Here is a 23,860-nt window from a genome sequence, read left to right as displayed (position 1 = left end):
AGCCATCATAAGTAAATGAAAGATAAAAAGTACATATATAATTTTGGAAGATTTGTAGCTTACCCATGGCCTGAATATAATAATGTTACGTACTGTGTTTCATAGTGACAAACTCTTTCACCAACTTGTGACTCTATGGCCTTTGCTGATTAACTGAACTTCCAGTGGTGTCTAATATGTTTTCAGGGACTAACATGGGCTTTGGGAAACTCTTGCTTTGTTAAGGTTAATGGCATTGTAAAGTGTTAACTATCGTGTTCACACATTTTAATTCCTTGACTGTCTTTGATTTCATATACTCAACTTCATGTCTGCATTAACTGAGCTTTGACATCTTTAAAATTTATTGTATGGTAGTTATATGGTCCGAATAAGTTTGTTTCGGAACTTTTGCTTGGGGGTATTGTTATTAGTGCTTTCAAGGTGAACAAACTTAGAAATGCCCATAGTTGTTATAAAATCTGTAGAGTAAGAGAGGATGATACAAACTTGAGTAGTTTTTTTTTTTTTCTAGTGACTACTTTAGCCACAAGAGGGAACTGTATGAGCAATAATAGGATATTTAGGGATAAGCTTTAGAGGATCTCAGCACCCATTTCCCCATTCCTTGAGTCTTGGAGCTTACCCCATTTTAGACAAACAGACTTTTCACCAGAGATCTGGGTTACAGAGCTGGATAACTCTTTCTACTTTTTAACAGACATTAACAGGTAAACTGTTTTTTTATTTCTGTGATCATGGAAGGATGTGGGCTTAATAACAAAGTATATGCAGGCAATGGCCAAGTTCCTTTTCTAATCCACACACTTGGCTGATATAAACCCATGTGTTTCCTTCCACCTGGTCAAGGTAAAAACCTAGAGAGAGCTGTTGCCATCTTTGTCAATTTTTTGTCTTTACTGCAGAGGAATTCTGAGACAACCTCTGAGAACAATGTGCTTGCCTGGAGTTGGGGAAGTGTAGGTTGAGGGGAGAAATTGGAACAATATGCTCCCTTTCGCAGGGTCCTGCAGAAGATTCCTCTCTATTGGGAAGCCACAGGCAGTGCAGCACACGGCAGGAACACAATCAAATCCTAAGGACCTTCAGAGGAAAGAGCCTGCAGTGCATTCCATTGGGCATTTTTAGGAAGTGACTTGGGTAAGGGGAGAGTCTTCCTTTGGTGAATCATGTATTGAATGATGTGGGTGGGTTAATGTTGTTAAACTACTATCCAATTTTTAAAAAACTAATTCCTTGATTCACTTTATAGCCTTCAACATCCTACCTGAGTGATGTGATTTCTTCTTCCCTCTCTTCTGTCCACTGCTTATTCTTAAGAATTCACGTGACCTTTTGGATACATTATCGTTTTCATTTTTGCTTAAGATACAAATGATGTTATTTGCTAGGTGAATGTGAAAATGCCAATTTCATTCATTTTCTTAGCAATTTTTCTGCATGCAGGATTAATAAAAAATATTCTTAGGAATTAACAATAATAGTTAATAAGTCAGCCTGACATAAAATATGTATATTTAGTTAGTGAGAAATTAAGTTTGTAGAAAGAGACAGTATTGAAGTTGTTAAGTGTTTGGGTTCTGGGTTCAAGTTTTAACTCCACCACTTCTTAACTCTGTGAACCTTGAGTCTTTCTAAGCCTCAGGTTCTTCACCTGTAAAATAAGGATAATAATAGCTACCTCATATGATTGTTAGGACGGTAAAAATTAAGTGCTTAGAGCAGTATCTAGCACATAATGAGGGCTGAATAAATACTAGTTGTTGTTATTATTATTATTACTATTATTATTATTATTCGTGTAATAGCATTAATCATTAGGAAGTTCTTTGTGTCTAATCCAAAATATACTGCTAAGGGCACGGATTACTCTGAGCTCTCGGTTTCCAGCATTATGAAAAAAAATAGAATCTGATAAGATAGTTATTATCATTTCCACTCTACAGATGAGGAACAGTTAAGTGTAGCTCAGAGGGCTAGGAGGGCAAAACAAATATGATGAGCACGGGCCAGGTAGTCCATAAGCATGGGCTCAGCTCACTCATGATGATTGCTACTGAATGACCTAAGGTCACTTCAACAACTTGGTCTCATCTGGTCTCTACAGCAGAGTTGTTACACCCTTCGGATAACTCTTTCATCAGGAAATCAAGAAAATTCAGATTTGCTGGAAGAGGGTTCATGCCCACACTTCCTAGGAATCCAGCGCACCTGGATTCTGACTTGTTTGCATGCTGACAGGAGGATTGGAGATTCAGTGCAGAGATTCTAGCCCACATATAGAGTACAAACAAGAGGCACTTTAGCTTTTTAACTCCTAATCAACTCTTTATCAACCTTATTAATATGCATGAGAATCATGAGGGTATTTGTTTAAAATGCTAATTCTTGGGCCACACCATCAAGGAATTCTGATTCAGGAAGCCTGGGACTTGGCCAAGGAATCTACATTTTATTTTTGTGTGTGTGGCAGATTCTCTTTTTAATTTTTCTTTGTTTAATTGAAGTATAGTTGATATACAATATTATATGTTGCAGGTGTATAATATAGTGATTCACTATTTTTAAAGGTTATACTCCATTTATAGTTATTATAAAATATCAGCTATATTCCCTGTGTTATACAATATATCCTTATTTTATACATGATAGTTTGTAGGTATCTGCATTTTAAATTGTATCTCCAGACAATTCTGATGCAGGTGATGAGTGGACCACACTTTGGGAAAACTGATCTCCTCAATAACAAATTAACATATTAAAAAATAGCACTATTTTTCTGATTATAAAAGAAAAAAAAACATAAACTGCCGAGAATGAAAAAGAAAAGAAAAACCATTCATAATTATATTTTCTAGAGATGACTACTGCAAATATTTTGATGGCTGTCCCTTTAGTTTTTTTTTGTTTTTTTTTAATATGTAGCCACTTTTCTGTATCTCTCAGGTACTTAAAATCAAGTGTATTGAGTGTTGTTTCATGGATATGTTCGTTTTATATTAATTCTTTAGTGGTTTTATAAATTATTTCTATGTTTTAAATATATGTAAACTTACTCTATGAATCCACTTATATTCTTATCAGGTCTAGAGATTGGACTGGATACTATTTAAGGCCCGTTCTGACTAAGACGTCACACTTGTAAGGATCCTGCAATTCTCTGAATGTAAGGATTAATCACATTCAAACTTGATGGAGAACCTAAAATACATCCTACAAAACTTAAGCTCAAAGATTTGCTCTTAGGCTTCCCTGGTGGCGCAGTGGTTGGGAGTCCGCCTGCCGATGCAGGAGACGCGGGTTTGTGCCCCGGTCCGGGAGGATCCCACATGCCGCGGAGCGGCTGGGCCCGTGAGCCATGGCAGCTGAGCCTGCGCGTCCGGAGCCTGTGCTCCGCAACGGGAGAGGCCACAACAGTGAGAGGCCCGCGTACCGCAAAAAAAAAAAAAAAAAAAAAAAAGATTTGCTCTTGAGCTTTGCCTTTCTGTGCAGACCTGCTGATGTTACATTGTATCAAAGGTAATAATAACATTTCTTCAAAGATGATATACAAATGTCCAACAAGTATATAAAAAGCTGTTCGACTTCACTAATCATCAGAGAAATTCAAATCAAAACCCAAAGTGAGATATCATCTGACATCCATGAAGTTGGCTACTATTAAAAAAAAACACATTAATTTGGAGAAAAATTCATATTCATTGCATTATCTTTTTTATTGCCTGTATTTACCAGTAAGCTTAAGGTGAGGACGTGGAGAAATTGGAACTCTTGTGCACTGTTGCTGGGATTGCAAAATGGTGCAACCTTTATGAAAAACAGTATTGGAAGTTCCTCAAAAAATTAAAAATAGAACTGCCATATGATCTAATCATCCCACTTCTGGGTACATAGCCAAAGGAATTGAAAGCAGGGACTTGAACAGATGTTTGTACACCAAAGTTCTCAGCAGCTTTATTCACAGTAGCCAAAATGTGGAAGCAACCCAAGTGTCCATCAATGGATGAATGCATAGACAAAGTGTGTTATATATATACAATGGGATATTATTCAGCCTTAAAAAGGAAGGAAATACTATCACAGTCTACAACATGGATGAACCTTGAGGACATTACGCTAAGTGAAATAAGCCAGTCACAAAAAAGACAAACGTTGTATGATTCCACTTACATGAGGTGGAAACTAAACTAGTCAAACTCACAGAAACAGGAAGTAGAATGGTGGTTATCAGGGGCTGGGAGGCAGGGGAAGAGAGAAGTTATTGTTTAATAGATATAGAGTCTCAGTTTTGCAAAATGAAAAAGTTCTGTTGATCTGTTTCACAATAGGGTGAATATACTTAGGCTACTGAACTGTTCAGTTAAAAATAGTTAAGATGGTAAATTTTATGTTATATGTTTACCACAACACAATAGCTAAACCATTAAAAAAGGTAATAAAAAAAGAAGAGTGTTGCCCTTTTATAACATTTTGAACTGCTATAAAACATAAGTTATACAGTTAATATTAAGGTTTGGTTTGATAAAAATTTTTCATGTAAACTGTTAAGTTTCTAGAATTGTACTCACTTGGGGTTTATCATTCTCAAAGTTATCAGATTAAACCTAGTGGAAAACCTAAGACTAATGGATGAGAATAGTGCAGAAGACAAAACTATTATATACCAGAATGGTTTGTTACACCTGGGCACTAAACATGACTCTAAGCTTACTGGTAAATACAGGCAATAAAAAAGATAATGCAGTGAATACGAATTTTTCTCCAAATTAATGAAGGGAAATTTCTCTGAATATAGAGGGAAAAGAAGGAGGAGGAGGTGGAAGAGGAAGGGGGGAATGAAGAAAGGGAGGTGTCATTAGAATTATGGTGAACTCTATTGTCTCACATTATGGGGTTAAACAATTTCTCATTCGAACTCCTCTTGCTATTTTAATAAAGAATACACACAGAAAATTCAGGTTGGCATTTTTTATACTGGAAAACTGGATGAGACATGGTCAAACAGAACGATTGTTATTGTTTGCTCTTTGAGTGGAATCAGGTCTGTTTCCAACGATTTTTTTTTAATTTCTAAAAAGATCAAAGTGAAGGGAAAGAATAGTGACTCTTTTCCCATTTTGCTTTATTAGGAACAGTAGACTTCCTCACTTTATTTTCTAGTTTGTGTTCAAGTGCCAGCCTAGGGAGTCTCATTTGCATCAGTTAAGGCTTATTAATAATAAGCCATTCTGCCTTTATGGTTAATTAAATGATTCTAAGTAAAATTTAACACTATTTACCATGAGGATTGTGAACAAGGTAGCCTGGTTAATCACACATGATGGAGTTCCTGAGTTTTTAAAAATTTAAATGTTTATACTTTTTTAATGGAAATTTCAACCATATGGAATAACAAGATGAGCTCCCAAGTTCCCATCATTTAGCTTCCTAGATTATCAACTCAGGGCCAACCTTGTTTCATATGTATTTCCACCTTCTCCACTCACCCCCAGATTATCTTGAAGCAAAACCCAGACACTGTATCATTTCAGCTGAGATATTATCAATCTTCAGGAGGGGATGAATAATAATCAAGAATCTATCCCAGAAGCAAATACATCAGTTGCACATAACAGAAGCATCATAAAGTTGAATGTTAAAAGCATATTAGGGACTTCCCTGGTGGTCCAGTGGTTAAGAATCCGCCTTCCAATGCAGGAGATGTGGGTTCGATCCCTGGTTAGGGAACTAAGATCCCACATGCCGCGGAGCAACTAAGCCCGAGAGCTGCAACTACTGAGCCTGCATGCCATAACTAGAGAACCCACACCCTTTGGAGCCCGGTGCCCACCCCTTTGCGCCACAACTAGAGAGAAGCCTGTGCGCCGTAGGAAAGATCCCACGTGTCATCAACTAAGACCCAACGCAGACAAAAATAAATAAATAAATATTTTTAAAAAAGCATATTAAACAGTCAAAAACTAAAGCAGTATCACTTTCGGTGAATACTGTGATAAGCTATTATAGAGCTCCCCCCATATTGGGAGTGGTGTGCGAAGGATCAAATTCCAGTCCAACTGTGTACTGTTATAAGAAGTCTGTGAATGTGCGAAGGGCAGAGAGCCTACTTTCGGTCTGATGACTCAGGGTGCTTTTCCTCCTAATCCTCCTCTCACCAGTCTTGGGACAGTGCCTGAAGCTCCACGTTACTACATTCCTCCCTGATTTGCCAGCACTGCAGGCCCCACTTAAAGCAGGCAAGTGGGGCATTATCAGTCATGAGCAATTTAACATTGTTTTACATAATTGTTTTTCATTACAGAAGTAACATGTGTTTGTTATAGACAATTTGGAAAATACAGAAAAGCCCCCAAAAGAACATAAAAAGCACCATAGTCAGGGGTAAATACCAGAATTTTAGTGCATTTTCTTCCTTTTTTTTTTCATGAACATAGGATATTTTACATACTGCCTTTTTTCTGCTTTCATTATTTCATAATATATAGTGAATATACTTCTATATGATTACATATTCTTCCCCAACATAATTTTTTATTTTTGCAAGATATTCCATTGTAAGGAAGGACTATAATTAATGTCTTTTGGGGGACATTTGGATTACTTCCTCTTAGCTACACCTTTGTGGGGTACATTCTTAAAGCTAAACTCTGTACATATTGGTGTTTATTTCTTAGAAAATAATCATAGGAAAAGAAATAGTTGGGGCCAAAGGTGTGCATATCTTTAAGATCTCTCTTAAACGTAATACCAACTACTCTTTAGAAAAATTGCACCAAATTATACTTCCACCAACCGTTTATAAATGTACCTCTGTTTCTGTGTACCAACATTTCTTCTAATTAAAAAAACCCGTTAATTTGATACATGAACCCACATACCTTTTTTTTTTTTTTTTTTGCAGTACGCGGGCCTCTCACTGTTGTGGCCTCTCTCGTTTTGGAGCACAGGATCCGGACGCGCAGGCTCAGCGGCCATGGCTCACGGGCCCAGCTGCTGCGTGGCATGTGGGATCCTCCTGGAGCGGGGCATGAACGTGCGTCCCCTGCATCGGCAGGCGGACTCCCAACCACTGCGCCACCAGGGAAGCCCAACACATACCTATTGATGTTCACTTACACCTCAGTCTTAGCTCAGAATAGAGTTCATTAAGTTTGACTTGAGAGTGACGGTGGTGGTGTAGGGAAAGGAAGAGAAGGACCATCCAGGGCACAAGAATTGCTAGTGTATTTAGAGTAACATTACACTGATATTTGAAAGCTGGAAAGTCCAGTTCATGAGGTTTCTATCACAATGGGGGAACTCTTAAGTAAGGGATTGTGGAGAGTCAGATATTTTACTTTTCCCCCCACAGGGTGAAAGGCCTACAAGGTCTCACTGCCTGGAACAGCTACCACAGTTCAGTTCAATCCAAAGATCACTAGATCTGTAGAAGGAAGGCCAGTTCTCTTCAGGCCATGTGACTTAGGCATGTTCACCACTCTGGTCCTGTTTCCTCATTAAGAAAGTGAGAATAACATCACACCAGTATTACCTACCTTGAAGATTTACTGTGGAACGAAATCAAGTCATGCATTTGAAAATATTCTGCAAACCTTAAATGCTACAAAGGAGTGTGGCAGGGAAATTAGATTCTAAAGCCAGCAAGTAAAGTTAAAACTGAGAGCAATGAAAATTACTTAGAAGTTCCTTAAAATGTGCTTGTGTGCAGTTAAATGCTAATATTTAGGAAGCACGTGAGAACAAAGAACCTCTGAAGGAGACCTGGGACGAATACACTCTCAGGAAATTTTGCCAGTGGAATTGGTGCCCTGTAACTTATTTTAATTTCCTCTCTCTTTCTGCCAAGTGCATAACTGAATCTGAGAATGTTAGATGACAGTATGATGCCACTGTTATTCTTCTACAATTTTATATTGGCAAGCCAAGAAACCACTCTGGGCCTCTTTATTTGTCTAATGGTACAGTTCAGCTGGATCACGGTTTCATCCAAAGTTTCCTTTGACAAATATTTTGAGTTTACTATTCTTACTATGTTCCAGGCTGCTTTGTTGTTTGTCATAAAAAAACACCAGGAAGGAGACACGTCTGACCACAAGAGGCTGGTGAGCAGTGATACAATTTCAACTTTGATTTGAGGAATCCTGGGTTCTTTGATCGCCTTCTGGGGAATGCACTGAATGTTTAGGAAAATTATGGAAAGTTACATATTTTGTTATGAATACCAGCTACAATACTACATCTGATACAGATTAAGTTACTTTGTTTCCTCTTTTGCTGTTTATCTTGCTACTTTTTCATGTGAGCTAACATTTTTTTTAAAACCTGGGCTAACTTAAAAATCTTTTAATTGAAAAAGTAATAAAAACACGTGGAAAAATTCAGACTGTACAAAAAAGTAGATAATGAGAAGCAAGTCTTTTAATCCAGACCCCCCCCTTCCCCTACTCCGCATTCCCTCGCCACTCCTGCCATCCTATTCAGAAGTAATTGCAGAGTCAACACTTAAGAAAACCCTCTTATTAAGGTGATCCCTGGGTCCAAAAAGTTAAACATTGAACTACAGAATCTCTAAAGTCTGTTCCAGCTCTAAAATTAAATCTTATACCCTACTGAGAGTGCAAAAGAGAAAGCCTCGCCTTCTTTAATATTATGGTTGGTAGAGGGACAGAAATATGCGAACTGAATTCAAAAATGTACACTACATTTAGAATTCCTGAAGGACAGAGAACAGGATTCAGGCACTTTCATGGTGGTTTATTTACGAATTGAAATAAAGGGCCCCTCTAGGGGGTAAACTCCATGAGGGCAGGAAGTTCACCACCAGGTTTCACTGCAGACCTTGTCACACAAGAAAGGCTCACTGGGCGAGGGACACGGCAACCCAGCACAGAAACCACGGCCCAGAAACCAAGACCGGAACTAGAGCACGGAGCATCACGTGACTCGCCCTCCTCTGCAATTCCCCCCACCCCCACCCCCGCTCGGCGATGCAGCCCCGGGACCGCCTCCACCAGAGGCCGCACCAATCCGCGAGGGAAGTCAAATTTGGCTAGGCCAGGCAAGGGGCGGCTCCAACTCGTAGTCGCCTTGTAGCTGCGTCTCGCTGGCTCGGCCCACTTGTCGCCGAGTCTCAGGCGGTGGTCCCGCCTTCCAGCCCAGACTACACGCTCTACATTGCAAGTGGGAGGTGCAGAGGAGCAAGAGCGGGGCAAAGGCGCATGCGTGTTGAAGTGAAGCCCAAGGCGAAGTTTCAGAAAGCAGAGGGAGGGGGAGGGGAGGTCTCCAGTACGCGCGCGCGCGCAGCAGCCCTCCCTGGCCAGACACACGCGGCGCGGCGTGGTGACGCCAGGGCGGCCCGAGGAAGGGGCGGGGCCTGGGCGGGCCTTCCCAGCTTTTCCAGCTCCTCCAGCTCCTCCCGCCCCTTCCCGGCCCCGACTCTGTCTTTCCCCCCTCCCTCCCCCACACTGGGCCCCGTCTGCGCGGGGGTGACTTCGTCGCTTAGCTTCGCGTCGGCTCGGCCCGGCCCGGCCAACGGGCAAATGCCCTGAGCTGCCACCGCCGCCGCCGCCGACTCGGCCGGTGGCGGTGTGGGAGACGGGCGTCCGGCCCCGGGCCGCTGAGTGTGACGGACGGGGCCGGGGGCCGCCGGGCGCCGCGGCGTCTGCGGCTCCGCGCGGACCATGTATTTCCTGAGCGGCTGGCCCAAGAGGCTGCTCTGCCCTTTGGGGAGCCCGGCCGAGGCGCCTTTCCACGTTCAGTCCGACCCCCAGAGGACTTTCTTCGCCGTGCTGGCCCCGGCCCGCCTCAGCATCTGGTACAGCCGAGTAAGTAGAGCCGCCCGCCGTCTCTCGCCTCTCCCTCCCCGGCGTCCCGGTATCGTCTCGCCCCCAACTTCCACCCGGAGTCTGGGACCCCTGCCCCTTCGCGCCAGAGCCACTCGTCTTCGCCGTCCTTGTTCCACCTACTCGGCCGCACGAACCCCCGGGTCCTAACACGTCCTCCGGCCAGGGCTCCAGGGTGGATGTCGTCGCTGCTGCCCCAAATCCCAGCGCCTCCCTGCGTTGGACCGACGGCCGCGCACAGTGCGGACCCCACGCGCTCCGTCGGCAGAGCCCAGACTTTACCTCCTCTCCCTTTCCCCATTCGCTGAGGAACAAATTTGTTTAAACTTTCCGCAATTAGGAATCTGGCCGCTGTTCTGTTCCTAGACCTTTCTTGCCCTAAAGGCCATTGTTTTGAAGTTAGGGAAAGCCTGTTGGGCTTTACCCAGTGTCAGACTTTACATGCTGTGATAACTTATTTCTAGCAACTACAGCCAGAGTTATTTTTTACTAAAGTTCTGATAATCCAACTTCTCGCCTCACCCCAACATCTCCTTTCCACTTTCAGGCCAGTTCTTTTTTCTGCTGCTCTTGGACTCTTCTGTAGAGAATTGTAGGGGGTTTAGTAGGAGCGGAAGTAGAGCTCAAATCTGTTCGCGCTGCTCCTGGTATTCACACCTGGAAGTAATAAGATTTGGGAAGAGCGTGAACCGGTGTTCTGTTTTTGCTTTCTGTGAATCTTGCTCTTTTATTTCTTGTATCTAATTACTGAGTAGATAACTTGAAAAATAAGTGGTGGATAGGATACTCCGTATTTTCCGTGACGGGTTCTGTTTATAAAAGCAACAAAATAGAGTATAAAAATGCCCCCCCCGAAGGCAGTACTAATCGATGTCAGAGTAAAGTCGTTCTCTTTTCAAAGCTAATTTTACCAAGTGGGAATAGGTCGTGACCTTAGCGTTGTTAGATCTGTGTGAAATACTGGCTTTAGTTAAATTAGCTAGAACTGTCACATCTGTGTATCTGACCATTTGAATGCCTGTAAAGCCCTTGACTACCCTCACACACAGCCATGGTAAAAGTGATGATGAGATTTAGATATTTCTGGTATCTCTTTTATATGACTATCATAGTTAGTGTTTAAATCAGACTATTTGCCATTAAGTTTTAGCTGATTTAATTTTTATATATCAGAACAAAATAGGCTCTTATAAAACAACAGTGTGACTCTTCTGTCTGGTGCTTGATTGCATTTTTGAATATATATGTATTGCATATCATTTGGTTCTTAAATGAGATACTAATTCAGTTACATCGTGTATGCCAATTGAATAATATTTTATTCGGTTGTGTACTTAAAGCATATAAAGAAAAAAATAATTAGAACTTGAATTTTAAATTGCCTTCTGAATTTAGTACATAATTTCACTCTAATTTAACAAATTGTTTGTGAAGCCTAAACTTTAACTTTCCTTATCTCTATAAAGGGCAGACCTGACTTAATTTTAGACGGAACTAAACTTAATTTGAAGGAGGAATAGACCAGAAGCCTGTAGGCTACTATTCCTCTGTAGAAGAAACAAAAATGTGCCTTGACTTTCTTAGGGATATTGTGAATATTAAGAATATCAGTTTTTTTTTTGCTTTTGGACTTAGATACTAAATAAATCAAAGGCAGTCCTGGAATGAAAAACTACTCATACTCCTTTCCTTCAGATTCCTACCGTGCACACAGATAGCTACTTCCTACAGAAGTGCTGGGGCCACTACCATTAAGATCCACTGTGCAAAAAGTTAGTTTGTACAGAACCTGTGGGTTCAGAAGTATGTGAAATGAGATGCAGGAATACCTTAGAGGAGGCTCCATGGTACTGTAGGTTTACGAATGGTTAACTTTGATCTCTGGCATCACTGTCACTTTAAAGATCAAGTATTGGACCAGATGAATTTAAGGTCTATAACTGGGTGAATGGGGGAACAGGTGCCAGACCCCAGTTTCTATTTTGATTTTTAAATTTCTAAACTTAAATTTATTTTAACTTACATAATTTAGGTCAACAGACTTCTTTTAGAAGTGAAAACACCTTTAGCTAAATTGAGTAGCTATCAGTTATTTCTATATAATTTAGAGTGAATTGGTTTAAAATGTTTGCGTGAGAACATGAAAGCTTTGATTTTGGAGACATTGTATATGCAAGTAATTTTACAGAATAAAGTGAATTTTGAAGATCTGAAGGAGGGTTTTATGGAGTTTGAGGTCTTAAAAGCAGCTTGAGGGCATTTGGAGACAGGGAGAAACATGCTCAAAGAGATGAGAGGATATAACACGATTTGCTTACTTGAAATTTTGTTAGGGCTCTCAGTAAGTTAAACTCACTTAGGAGGAATGCATTTTTAAAAAGAAAAAACTAGCCTTGTGGGAGGATCGTGCATTTGATAGTCTAGCTGTTTTTTGTTTTTTAATGTCTAAAAGAATTGCTGTCTGGCAAATGTTGATTAGACATGAGACAATGGAAACATTAAAATAAAATCTCTAAGGATAACTTGTGTACATTTTATGGGTCTTCTAGTGAGCTTATATGTATCAATACCTCTTGTAGCTACTATTACAAACTCTAAGTAGCTATTTGGAATCCCAGTGTTATAGAATCATATCTCTTCAAAATTCTTTCCTGACTCCAAGTTTGAGAAATGTAGTATAGTGCTTTTCAGATGTGTTAATAAACAAAAGAGTTTCTGTAGATACTCATTTTGCTTTTTTTTTTTTTTTTTTTTTTTGCGGTACGCGGGCCTCTCACTGCTGTGGCCTCTCCCGTTGCGGAGCACAGGCTCCGGACGTGCAGGCTCAGCGGCCATGGCTCACGGGCCCAGTCACTCCGCGGCATGTGGGATCTTCCCGGACCGGGGCACGAACCCGTGTCCCCTGCATCGGCAGGCAGACTCTCAACCACTGCGCCACCAGGGAAGCCCTCATTTTGCTATTTTTTTTTTTTTTTTTTTTTTTTTTTTGCTGTACGCGGGCCTCTCACTGCTGTGGCCTCTCCCGTTGCGGAGCACAGGCTCCGGACACACAGGCTCCGCGGCCATGGCTCGCGGGCCCAGCCGCTCCGCGGCATGTGGGATCTTCCGGGATAGGGGCACGAACCCGTGTCCCCTGCATCGGCAGGCGGACTCCCAACCACTGCGCCACCTGGGAAGCCCTCTCATTTTGCTTTTTGATTTCATTTTTAGTGTGAGGATGTGACTTGTTTTCATTGTAACACGTTGATGTAAATTGCTTTCTCTACTTTGTGATTCTGCTTAGGCGTTTTAAAAACTACTTGAGCTTACAACAGGGATCATCCATATATTTTGGAACCCAAAAAAGGGGACTCAAAAAAGGTTTTATATGTATGTTAGATTGGGATGCTACAGGTGGGACTTACTTGATGGAGCAGTTGATGTATTTCTGCCAAGGGTATTGTAAAAGGACTAGTTTCAGCTTTGAGGATGAAGCTGCTGTTTAAAGCACATTATGATTTATGATTGACATGGGTGTTGTGTGAGATGAATTGTGTTTGGTACTGTATCAGAGAGCCTAGAATTATTCCTTTAATATACTGCTTAACTGTGAGTACAAAAAGACTACATATGTGAACCACAAAATGATACCTTAGAATGCTCTAATTCTAAATTAGTCTTATCTCAGTTTTCAGGTCATTGATTATTTCAAATATATGAACACCTCCTGTGAAAAAGGTAGTATAAATAGGCAGTATATGAAAGGGATTAAGGGGCACATTGTATGAAAAAAAATTCTATCCAAAGATATTAGTGTGTTAATATAAATGAAAATTTTGTGAGTTATCACTACTAATAAAAAGCTGAAATAGATAAATAATTACTGGCCTTATGAAATAAATTGTCTTTGAGTAACCCTGAATAGAAACTTATCCTCTTGTTGTTGTATACTAATAATGGAAAACAATGGGATAGACGTTCAAAGAATCAGGTGTATGGTTAACTGTGTGACCTTAGGAAGGTAACTTAACTTGTATTGTACCTATGTTTTTCCAGCTCTCCCATTTCTCACCTTTCAACCCTATTCTGTTAATGCCTCCAAAGAGCCTTCCTTATAAACTCACTGGTTGGAAGTCATTTAGGGTTCACTGTTGGTTAAAGAATGAAGTTCAAACTCCTTAGTTTGATACCAGAGACACTCCCCTCTTGGAATGCTCTCTTGCCCCATCTCTGCCTATCAGAATATTATTCAAACTTTAGCTACTGTTGAAATCCTGCTCTGTGAGTCATTCTTTATTTACTGTAATTAGAAGTGTTCGTTTTTTTTGATGAACTACTGTTTGTACTGTAGTTTTGCACACATGCTTTATTTCTCCAACTAGATTGTAAGTTTCTGGAGTGCAGAAGTGGTCTTATTTATTTATTTAATTGAAGTGTAATTGAGTTACAACATTGTGTTATTTTAGAAGTGATCTTATTTTGTATTATCCATAATGCTTTGCACAAAGCACATGCTTAAAAAGTTATTTAAAATAAATTAATGAATTTAGGATATCTGTCCTATGCATAGCACAGAATTTTTTTCAAGTTTTAATAATTGGAAGATTTTTAAATGTTGACATGTAACTTAAAAAATGTGGTAATACTAAATTACAACTTAAAATCAGAAAAATTTGATTAGAGAGGGTTATATAAGTGAAGGTGAATTAAATACTTTTTTATTACACACAGTCCAAATTATATTAGAAAAGTGGTACATGTTATTCACAATAGCCAAGATGTGGAAGTAACGTAAGTATCTGTCAATAGATGAATGGATAAAGGAGATGTGGTACATACACACAGTGGAATATTATTCAGCCATGAGAAAGAAGGGCATCTTAAACCATTTGCGGCGACATGGCAGGACCTTGAGGGCATTATGCTAAGTGGAATAAGTCAGAGACATTTCATGTGTGATATTTACATATATGGAATCTGAAAAAGCTGAATGCATAGAAACATTCTAGAATGGTGGATAGGAGGGGCTGGGAAGGGTGGAAAAGGGGAGATGTTGGTCCAAGAGCGTAGACTTCCAGCTGTAAGATGTGTAAATTCATGTACAGCATGGTGATTATAGTTGATAATACTGTATTATATACTTGAAAGTTGCTTAGATGAGAGTAGATTTTCAATGTGTTCACTACAAAAAATAAATGGTAATTATGTGACATGATGCAAGTGTTAGCTAAGACTATGGTGGTAATCATTTTGCAATATATAAGTGTATCAAGTCAACATGTACATCTTAAACTTGTACAGTGTTATATGTCAGTCATATCTCATTAAAGCTGGTGGAAAAAGTGGTACATGATAAAGGGTCCTTCTTTAATTATTAGATAATCTGCTGTTTGCCAAAACTTAAACTCTGTGCAGTATTACAGCTAGTTGAACTCCTGGTTCCTAGTATGTGTTTATATTGATGTGATCTATGGAAAAAGAAGGTCACACACACAAAAGAAGCAGAATAAGAACATTAATGACATTTTGCTTATCTTCAGGTGCTTGTGAATTATCGAAGTGATCCATTTTACTCGTGAACATTCATTCTGAGTTTACTGTGGACTGTGTGCTTTACAACATGGGAATCAAAGTTTCCTGAATTTAGGTTCTTAACATACCTCACTCGTGATTTTTGCCCTGTCCTCACAGTACCTATCTAGTCTAACTTTTAGACTTGAAGTTCTCTTTCAAAATAAATTAATTTATATCTTTATTACAAATGGAAAACTAGGACCATTTGTATGAATAGAGGGTTACTGCATGAGGGAATACAATGAAAAGAATGTTATGAAAATCTAGTTTCCTGCCAAAGGCTCTTACCTTTTTCTTTAAAACGGCGGTTTGCAGATTACATGAGAGGTATTTAGAAGTAAACTAGCCCCTCATGCAGATTTCCTCTTACCTAAATCAAAAGGATTGAAGAATTGAAAAAATTTATTTTCTCACATATGATTAACTATTTAATACAGAGTTTATATGTTACCTAAAATAGTATAGAAAATATTGCCTTAAAGCATTCCACTTACTGCTAAATAACGCATTTATTATGCAGTTTATCAGGTTAGAAAAAATAAATTTACAGTTTAAGCATTTAAAAATGTTCGAGAATTCAGACTTGCCACAGAGTGAGACAATTGCTTAATCTTTTTCTTTTTTAAAAAAATTGACCAGCAAACATCAATTGTTTGAAATCAAGGTATCTTACTTTTCTTTTAAGTTCATTATAATTGCTTTGCTTTGAGTTGCTATCAAAAACCTGTCTCCCCAAGTGTTTGCCTTATTTCAATCATAAATCATACCTAAATTTACATATGAAAATTTGGATATTATTGTAAATATACAGTAGAATTTGCTGTGGTTTAATTTTCAAACAGCTTTATTGAGGTATAAAATACATCTATTGTAAGTGTACAGTGATTTTTAGTAAATTAATAGCGTTGTGCAATCATCATTACAGTCTAGTTTTAGAACATTGATAGCAGCCTCAAAAGTATTATGCCCGGGCCTCCCTGGTGGCGCAGTGGTTGAGAGTCCGCCTGCCGATGCAGGGGATACGGGTTCGTGCCCCGGTCTGGGAGGATCCCATGTGCCGCGGAGCGGCTGGGCCCGTGAGCCATGGCCGCTGGGCCTGCGCGTCCGGAGCCTGTGCTCCGCAACGGGAGAGGCCACAGCAGTGAGAGGCCCGCATACTGCAAAAAGAAAAAAAAAAAAAAAAAAGTATTATGCCCATTTGCAGTCAACCTCTGCTCCCACTCCGGCCCCAGGAAATCATTGGCTGGCTTTTTGTCCCTTTCGATTTGGCGGTACTCCTTTTTATTGCTGAATATTATTCCATTACGTGGATATACCATATCTTTTTTTAGTCCATTCACCAGTTGATGGGTATTTTGATTGTTTCTAATTTCGGACCATTATGAATAATGCTACTGTAGACATCTGTGTATACTTTTTTGTGTGTGAGATTATATATTATCATTTCTCTTGGGGAGATACCTAAGAATGGAAGTGCTAGGTAGTATGGTAAGTTTGTTTTTAGCTTTTTAGGAAACTGCCCAAATGTTCAAAGTAGCTGTCACATTTTGCATCCGCACCAGCAGTGTATGAAGGTTTCTGTTTCTCCACATCCTGTTAACACTTGTTGTTGTCAAGCTTCTGTCAATCTTCTTTATTATAGCCATTTAGTGGGTTTGTAGTGGTATCTCATTGTAGCTTTAATTTGTATATTCCTAATGACTAAACATGTTTAACATCTTTTCATGTGCTTATTAGCCATTTGTGTACCTTATTTGGTGAAATACCTATGCAAATCCTTTGCCCCCTTTTTTTAGAATTGGAGTGTTTGTCTCACTGAGTTGTAAGAATTCTTAATATATTTTAGATACAAATTCTTTATCAGATATATGACTTGCATATATTTTAGCAGTCTTTGATTTGTCTTTTCAGTTTCTTAATGTGACCTTTTGAAGAACAAAAGTTTAGTTTTGATGAAGTCTGGATTATCATTTCTTTCTTTTATGAATCATGCTTTTTGGGTCTTATCTAAGGAATCTTTGGCTGGTCCAAGGTCACAGACAAGTTCTGTGTTTTCTTTTGTAAGTTTTATCATCTGAACTCTTATACATAGGTCTGTCACATGTTTTGAGCTGATTTTTATGCATGGTTTGAGGTAAAGGTCTAAGTTCAGTTTCTTTTTTACATATAGATCCAGTTGTTTTAGCATTATTGTTGGAAAGACTCTTTTCACTATTGAATTGCATTGGCACCTTTGTCAAAAATCAGTTGACCATAAATGTAAGGGTTTATTTCTGTATTTTCTATTCTGTTCTGTTAATCAATATGTCTGTCATCAGGCAGACATCACACTATAGCTTTTATGGCAAGGTGGTGAAAGTCCTACTTTCTGTTTTCAAAATTATTTTGCTATTCTAGATCCTTTGCATTTCTATATCAATTTTTAAGATCATCTTGTCAGTTTCTACCAAAAAAAATAAAAATAAAAATAAACCTTGCTGGGATTTTCAGGAAATGGCACTAAATCAGACACTCATAAACATGAGTGTTTCTCCATTTATTCAGATTGTAAAAAGTTTCTGTTGTTAATCGGCTATACTCCAATATAAAATAAACAAAAGTTTCTGTTGGCAGTATTTTTTCGTTTTCAGTGTACTGGTCTCTCACTTTTGTTAAACTTATTTCTAAGTATCTTATTTATCTTTTATGATGCTGTTTTTTGTTTTTTTTTTCTCTTTTTGCGGTATGTGGGCCTCTCACTGTTGTGGCCTCTCCCGTTGCGGAGCACAGGCTCCGGACGCGCAGGCCCAGCGGCCATGGCTCACGGGCCCAGCCGCTCCGCGGCATATGGGATCCTCCCAGACCGGGGCACGAACCCGTATCCCCCGCATCGGCAGGCGGACTCTCAACCACTGCGCCACCAGGGAGGCCCTATGATGCTGTTTTGAATGTAGTTTCATTTTCAGATTGTTACTGGTATATAGATATAAAATTGATTTTTGTATATTGTTCTGCAGCCTTGCCAAAGCTTGTTTACTTCAGTAGTTTTTTTTGTAGTTAGAACTAATAAATTCAGCAAAATTACAGGACGTAAAATCAAGACGCAAAATTCAGTTGCATTTTTATACAAAAACAATGAGCATCCAGAAATGAAATTAAGAAAAAAGTTCCATTTACAGTAACATCAAAAAGAATAAAATACAGGATGTGGGGGGAGTTTGGGATTAACATATACACACTACTACGTGTAAAATAGATAAAAAACAAGGATCTACCCTGTAGCAAAGGGAACTATATTCAATGTCTTGTAATAACCTATAATGGAAAAGAATCTGAAAAAAGTGTGTGTGTGTATCTGATATAACTGAGTCACTTTTCTGTATACCTGAAGCTAACACAACATTGTCAATTAACTAAAAATGGTTAATTTACAAAATGGTTGTTGGGAAAAAAAGTAAAATACTTAGGATTAAACTTAACTAAGGAGGCGAAAGACATAGTCTTAACAACTACAAAACATTGCTGAAAGAAAGAAGATGCAAATAAGTGGAAAGACGTCTCATCTTTACGGGTTGGAAGACAATATTATTAAGATGCCAGTAGTACCCAAAGCAGTCTACAGATTCAGTGCAATCCCAACAGTGTTTTTTTGCAGAAATACGAAAATCACTCAAAATTGATACGGAATCACAAGGGACTCCCCACATCAGTCTAGCTAAAATTTTATCAATTTTTTAGATCTTTACAGAGAACCAGTGTTTGGTTTTACTGATCTTAGTATATTAATTTTGTTTTCTAGTTTATTGATTTCTGCATTGAATTTTCTTAAAAAATTATTTTCTTCAGCTTGCTTTGGGTTTAATTTGTATAAACCAAATTAAAAGTAAAGTAAATTTTGCTAGGTTGAAAACAGGTTATTAATTAGAGGCATTTCTTTTATTAAAATAGGCATTTTAAGCTCTAAGTTTTCTTCTAAGTACTGTATTAGCTGTATTCCATAACTTTTTTCTTTTTTTTGAGCAGTTTCAGGTTTACAGTAAAATTGAGAGGAAGGTACATAGATTTCCCATATCCCCCCTCTTTACACATGCACAGCCTCCCCCATTATCAACATCAGTCATCAGAATGGTACATTTTTTTTTAAACCAAGAATAAACCTACATTGACACATCGTACTTACCCAAAGTTCATAGTTTACCTAAGAGTTTACTCTTGGTATGTGTGTTCATTGTGGTTGGACAGATGTCTGATGACATATCCATCATTGTGATATCATACAGAGTATTTTTCCTGCCCTAAAAATTCTGTGTGTTCTGCCCATTCATTGCCTGCCCCACCATAACTTTAATACGTTCCAATTTTGTTTTCATTTAGTTCAGTTTTAAAAATTTAACCAATTTCTGTGAATCATGGATTATTTAGAAGTGTTGTTTAATTTCTAAATATTTGAGGATTTCCCATATTCTTTCTGTTACTGATTTCTAGTGTAATTCCGTTGTGGTTGGGGAATATATATTTTGGGTGATTTTATTCTTCTAAGGTTATTAAGACTTGTTTTATAGGTTAACATATGGTTTGTGTAAGTGATTGTTCAGTGTGCACTTGTAAAGAATGTGTTCTGCTGTTGGCAGAGTGTTCTCTAAATATTAGGTTAAATTGGTTGACATGGTTGTTAAGTGTTTTATAGCCTTGCTAATGTTAAGTCTAGTTCTATCAGTTATTGAAAGTGAAGATTGAAGGCTCCAACTCTGTTGTTGAATTGCCTGTTTCTCTTTGAGTTCTGTCAGGTTTTGCTTCATGTGTTTTTGGGCTGTGTTGTTAGATTTGTATACATTTATAATTGTTTTATCTTCCCTTTGTATTAACTGATTTATCATTATGAAATTCCCTCTCTCTACTAATGTTCCCTTTCTTGAAGTGTATTTTGTTTTGCCTTAACATTGCCACTACAGTTCTCTTAATATTACCACTTGTGTGACATATCTTTTTCCACCCTTTTACTTTCAAACTGCTTATGTCCTTCAGTCTCAACTGTGTCTTGTATAGATATTATATACTTAGATCTTGCTTTTTTGCTGTTGTTTCAAAAATCCAGTTGGATAATTCCTGCATTTTGATTGGAGTGTTTAGTCCGTTCACATATAATATGATTACTGATGTGGTTGGATTTACTACCTATTTTGCTATTTCTTTTCTACACCTCACATGTTTTTTGTTTACCCGTTATTCCTTTAATTGCTTTGATTTCTTAATAATATTTTCTGAGTTATTTTATTAATGGTTGCTCTAGCAATTAAAAAATGAATCTTATTACTTCAAGTTAATACTGAATTAATTCCAGCAAAATATAGCAAATTTTTCATCCCTTCTTTTTACTTTTATGTTTTTAAAGTGACGAAATGTACATAAAATTTACTGTTTTAATAATTTTTAAATATACAGTTCTGTGATGTTAAGTGCATTCACATTTGTGCAACCATCACCACCATCCATTTTCAGAACTTTTTTCATCTTCCCATATTCAAACTCCCTTCCTGGTAAACAGTAACTCCCCATTTCCCCCTCCTCCCAGCCCCTGACAACCACTATTTTACTTTCTTTCCTTATGAATTTCACTAGTGTGGAAACACAATATTTGACCTTAAGTGATAGACTTAATTCACTTAGAATGTCTTCAGGGTTCTTCCATGTTATATAACATGTACCAAAATTTGCTTTTTAAGGCTGAATAATATTTCATTGTAGGTGTATATTATAGTTTGTTTATCCATTCATATGTTGATGGACACTTGGATTGCATCCACTCTTTGGGTTGCTTTCACTTACTGTGAATAGTCCTGCTGTGAACTTAGTGTGCAAATATCTGTTTGCCCCTACTTTAGATTCTTTTGTGTATATACCCCGAAGTGGAATCACTGGATCATATGGTAGTTCTGTGTTTAATTTTTTGAGAAATTGCTTTTTGTTTTTTGATTGCCATACTGTTTTTCACAGTAGCTGCACCATTTTACATTCCCATCAGCAATATACAGGGATTTCGATTTTCCCACATCTGTGCCAACACTTTCTTTTTTTTGTTTGTTTTTTGATTCTAGCCACCCTGAAAGATGCCAATTGGTATCTTGTGGGGTTTTTTTTTTTTTTTAAACATCTTTATTGGAGTATAATTGCTTTACAGTGTTGTGTTTCTGCTGTATAACTAAGTGAATCAGCTATATGCATATGTATATCCCCATATCCCCTCCCTCTTGCATCTCCATCCCACCCTCCTTACCCCACTCCTCTAAGTGGTTGCAAGGCACCCAGCTGATCTCCCTGTTCCAAGCAGCTGCTTCCCACTAGCTATCTGTTTTACATTTGGTAGTGTATATATGTCAGTGTTACTCTCTCACTTCTTCCCAGCTTACTCTTCCCCATCCCCATGTGCTCAAGTCCATTCTCCACATCTTTGTCTTTATTCCTGTCCTACACCTAGGTTCATCAGAACCATTTTTTAAAATTCTATATACATGTGTTAGCATACAGTATTTGTTTTTCTCTTTCTGATTTACTTCACTCTGTATGACAGACTGTAGGTCCATCCACCTCACTACAAATAACTCAGTTTCGTTTCTTTTTATGGCTGAGTAATATTCCATTGTATATAGGTGCCACATCTTCTTTATCCATTCATCTGTCGATGGACACTTAGGTTGCTTCCAAGTCCTGGTTATTGTAAATAGTGCTGCTATGAACATTGTGGTACATGACGCTTTTTGAATTATGGTTTTCTCAGGGTATATGCCCGGTAGTGGGATTGCTAGATTGTATGGTAGTCCTATTTTTAGTCTTTTAAGGAACCTCCATACTGTTCTCCATAGTGACTGTATCAATTTACATTCCCACCAACAGTGCAAGAGGGTTCCCTTTTCTCCACATTCTCTCGAGCATTTATTGCTTGTAGATTTTTTCATGATGGCCATTCTGACCTGTGTGAGGTGATACCTCACTGTAGTTTTGATTTGCATTTCTCTAATGATTAGTGATGTTGAGCATCTTTTCATGTGTTTGTTGGCAATCTGTATATCTTCTTTGGAGAAATGTCTCTTTAGGTCTTCTGCCCATTTTTGGATTGGGTTGTTTGTTTTTTTGATACTGAGCTGCATGAGCTGCTTGTATATTTTGGAGATTAATCCTTTGTCAGTTGCTTCATTTGCAAATATTTTCTCCCATTCTGAGGGTTGTATTTTCGTCTTGTTTATGGTGTCCTTTGCTGTGCAAAAGCTTTTCAGTTTCATAGGTCCCATTTGTTTATTTTTGTTTTTATTTCCATTTCTCTAGGAGGTGGGTCAAAAAGGATCTTCCTGTGATTGATGTCATAGAGTGTTCTTCCTATGTTTTCCTCTAAGAGGTTTAGAGTGTCTGGCCTTACATTTAGGTCTTTAATCCATTTTGAGGTTATTTTTGTGTATGGTGTTGGGAAGAGTTGTAGTTTCATTCTTTTACATATAGCTGTCCAGTTTTCCCAGCACCACTTATTGAAGAGGCTGTCTTTTCTCCATTGAATACTCTTGCCTCCTTTATCAAAGGTGACCATATGTGTGTGGGTTTATCTTTGGGCTTTCTAACCTGTTCCATTGATCTATATTTGTGTTTTTGTGTCAGTACCATACTGTCTTGATTACTGTAGGTTTGTAGTATAGTCTGAAGTTGGGGAGCCTGATTCCTCGAGCTCTGTTTTTCTTTCTCAAGATTGCTTTGGCTGTTGGGGGTCTTTTGTGTTTCCATACAAATTGTTAAATATTTTGTTCTAGTTCTGTGAAAAATGCCATTGGTAGTTTAATAGGGATTGCATTGAATCTGTAGATTGCTTTGGGTAGTATAGTCATTTTCACAATGTTGATTTTTCCAATCCAAGAACATGGTGTATCTACCCATCTGTTTTTATTGTCTTTAATGTCTTTCATCAGTGTGATAATTTTCTGCATACAGGTTTTTTGTTTCCTTAGGTAGGTTTATTTCTAAGTATTTTATTCTTTCTGTTGTAGTGGTAAGTGGGAGTGTTTCCTTAATTTCTCTTTCAAATTTTTCATCGTTAGTGTATAGGAATGCAAGAGATTTCTGTGCATTAATTTGGTATCCTGCTGCTCTACCAAATTCATTGTTTACCTCTAGTAGTTTTCTGGTAGCATCTTTAGGATTCTCTATAGTATCATGTTATCTGCAAACAGTGACTGTTTTACTTCCTTTCCGTTTTTATTAGATTTTTAAAATTTCTTTTTCTTATCTGATTGCTGTGGCTAAAACTTCCAAAACTATGTTGAATAATAGTGGTGAGAGTAGGCAACCTTGTCTTGTTGCTGATCTTAGAGGAAATGGTTTCAGTTTTTCACCATTCAGAACGATATTGCCTGTGGGTTTGTCATATATGGCCTTTATTATGTTGAGGTAGTTTCCCTCTACGCCTACTTTCTGGAGAGTTTTTATCATAAATGGGTGTTGAATTT

At 38.3% G+C, this 23,860-nt stretch overlaps 2 protein-coding genes across 5 annotated transcripts in view; both read left to right on the top strand.

Annotated features, from left to right (window-relative positions):
- PDCD1LG2 (programmed cell death 1 ligand 2) overlaps positions 1-7,139 on the top strand; it is a 92,043-nt gene extending 84,904 nt beyond the window's left edge. Inside the window, 2 exon segments of the mRNA XM_060100487.1 lie at positions 1,004-1,140; positions 6,902-7,139. Coding sequence (XP_059956470.1) covers positions 1,004-1,140; positions 6,902-7,139 — 375 coding nt within the window.
- A 2,234-nt stretch (positions 7,140-9,373) lies between these two features.
- RIC1 (RIC1 homolog, RAB6A GEF complex partner 1) overlaps positions 9,374-23,860 on the top strand; it is a 141,924-nt gene continuing 127,437 nt past the window's right edge. For 2 of the 4 annotated variants that reach the window (XM_060102188.1, XM_060102190.1), the window contains exon 1: positions 9,374-9,824. In XM_060102188.1, the coding sequence (XP_059958171.1) occupies positions 9,681-9,824 (144 nt within the window). In that variant the 5' untranslated portion in view covers positions 9,374-9,680. The remainder of the gene's footprint in view (positions 9,825-23,860) is intronic. The other 2 variants (XM_060102191.1, XM_060102187.1) reach the window with 1 other exon arrangement.

Source organism: Mesoplodon densirostris, chromosome 6 (genome assembly GCF_025265405.1).
Source record: "Mesoplodon densirostris isolate mMesDen1 chromosome 6, mMesDen1 primary haplotype, whole genome shotgun sequence".
In the NCBI taxonomy this organism is placed as follows: Eukaryota; Metazoa; Chordata; class Mammalia; order Artiodactyla; family Ziphiidae; genus Mesoplodon; species Mesoplodon densirostris.
This window is presented reverse-complemented; position numbering and strand designations above follow the sequence as displayed.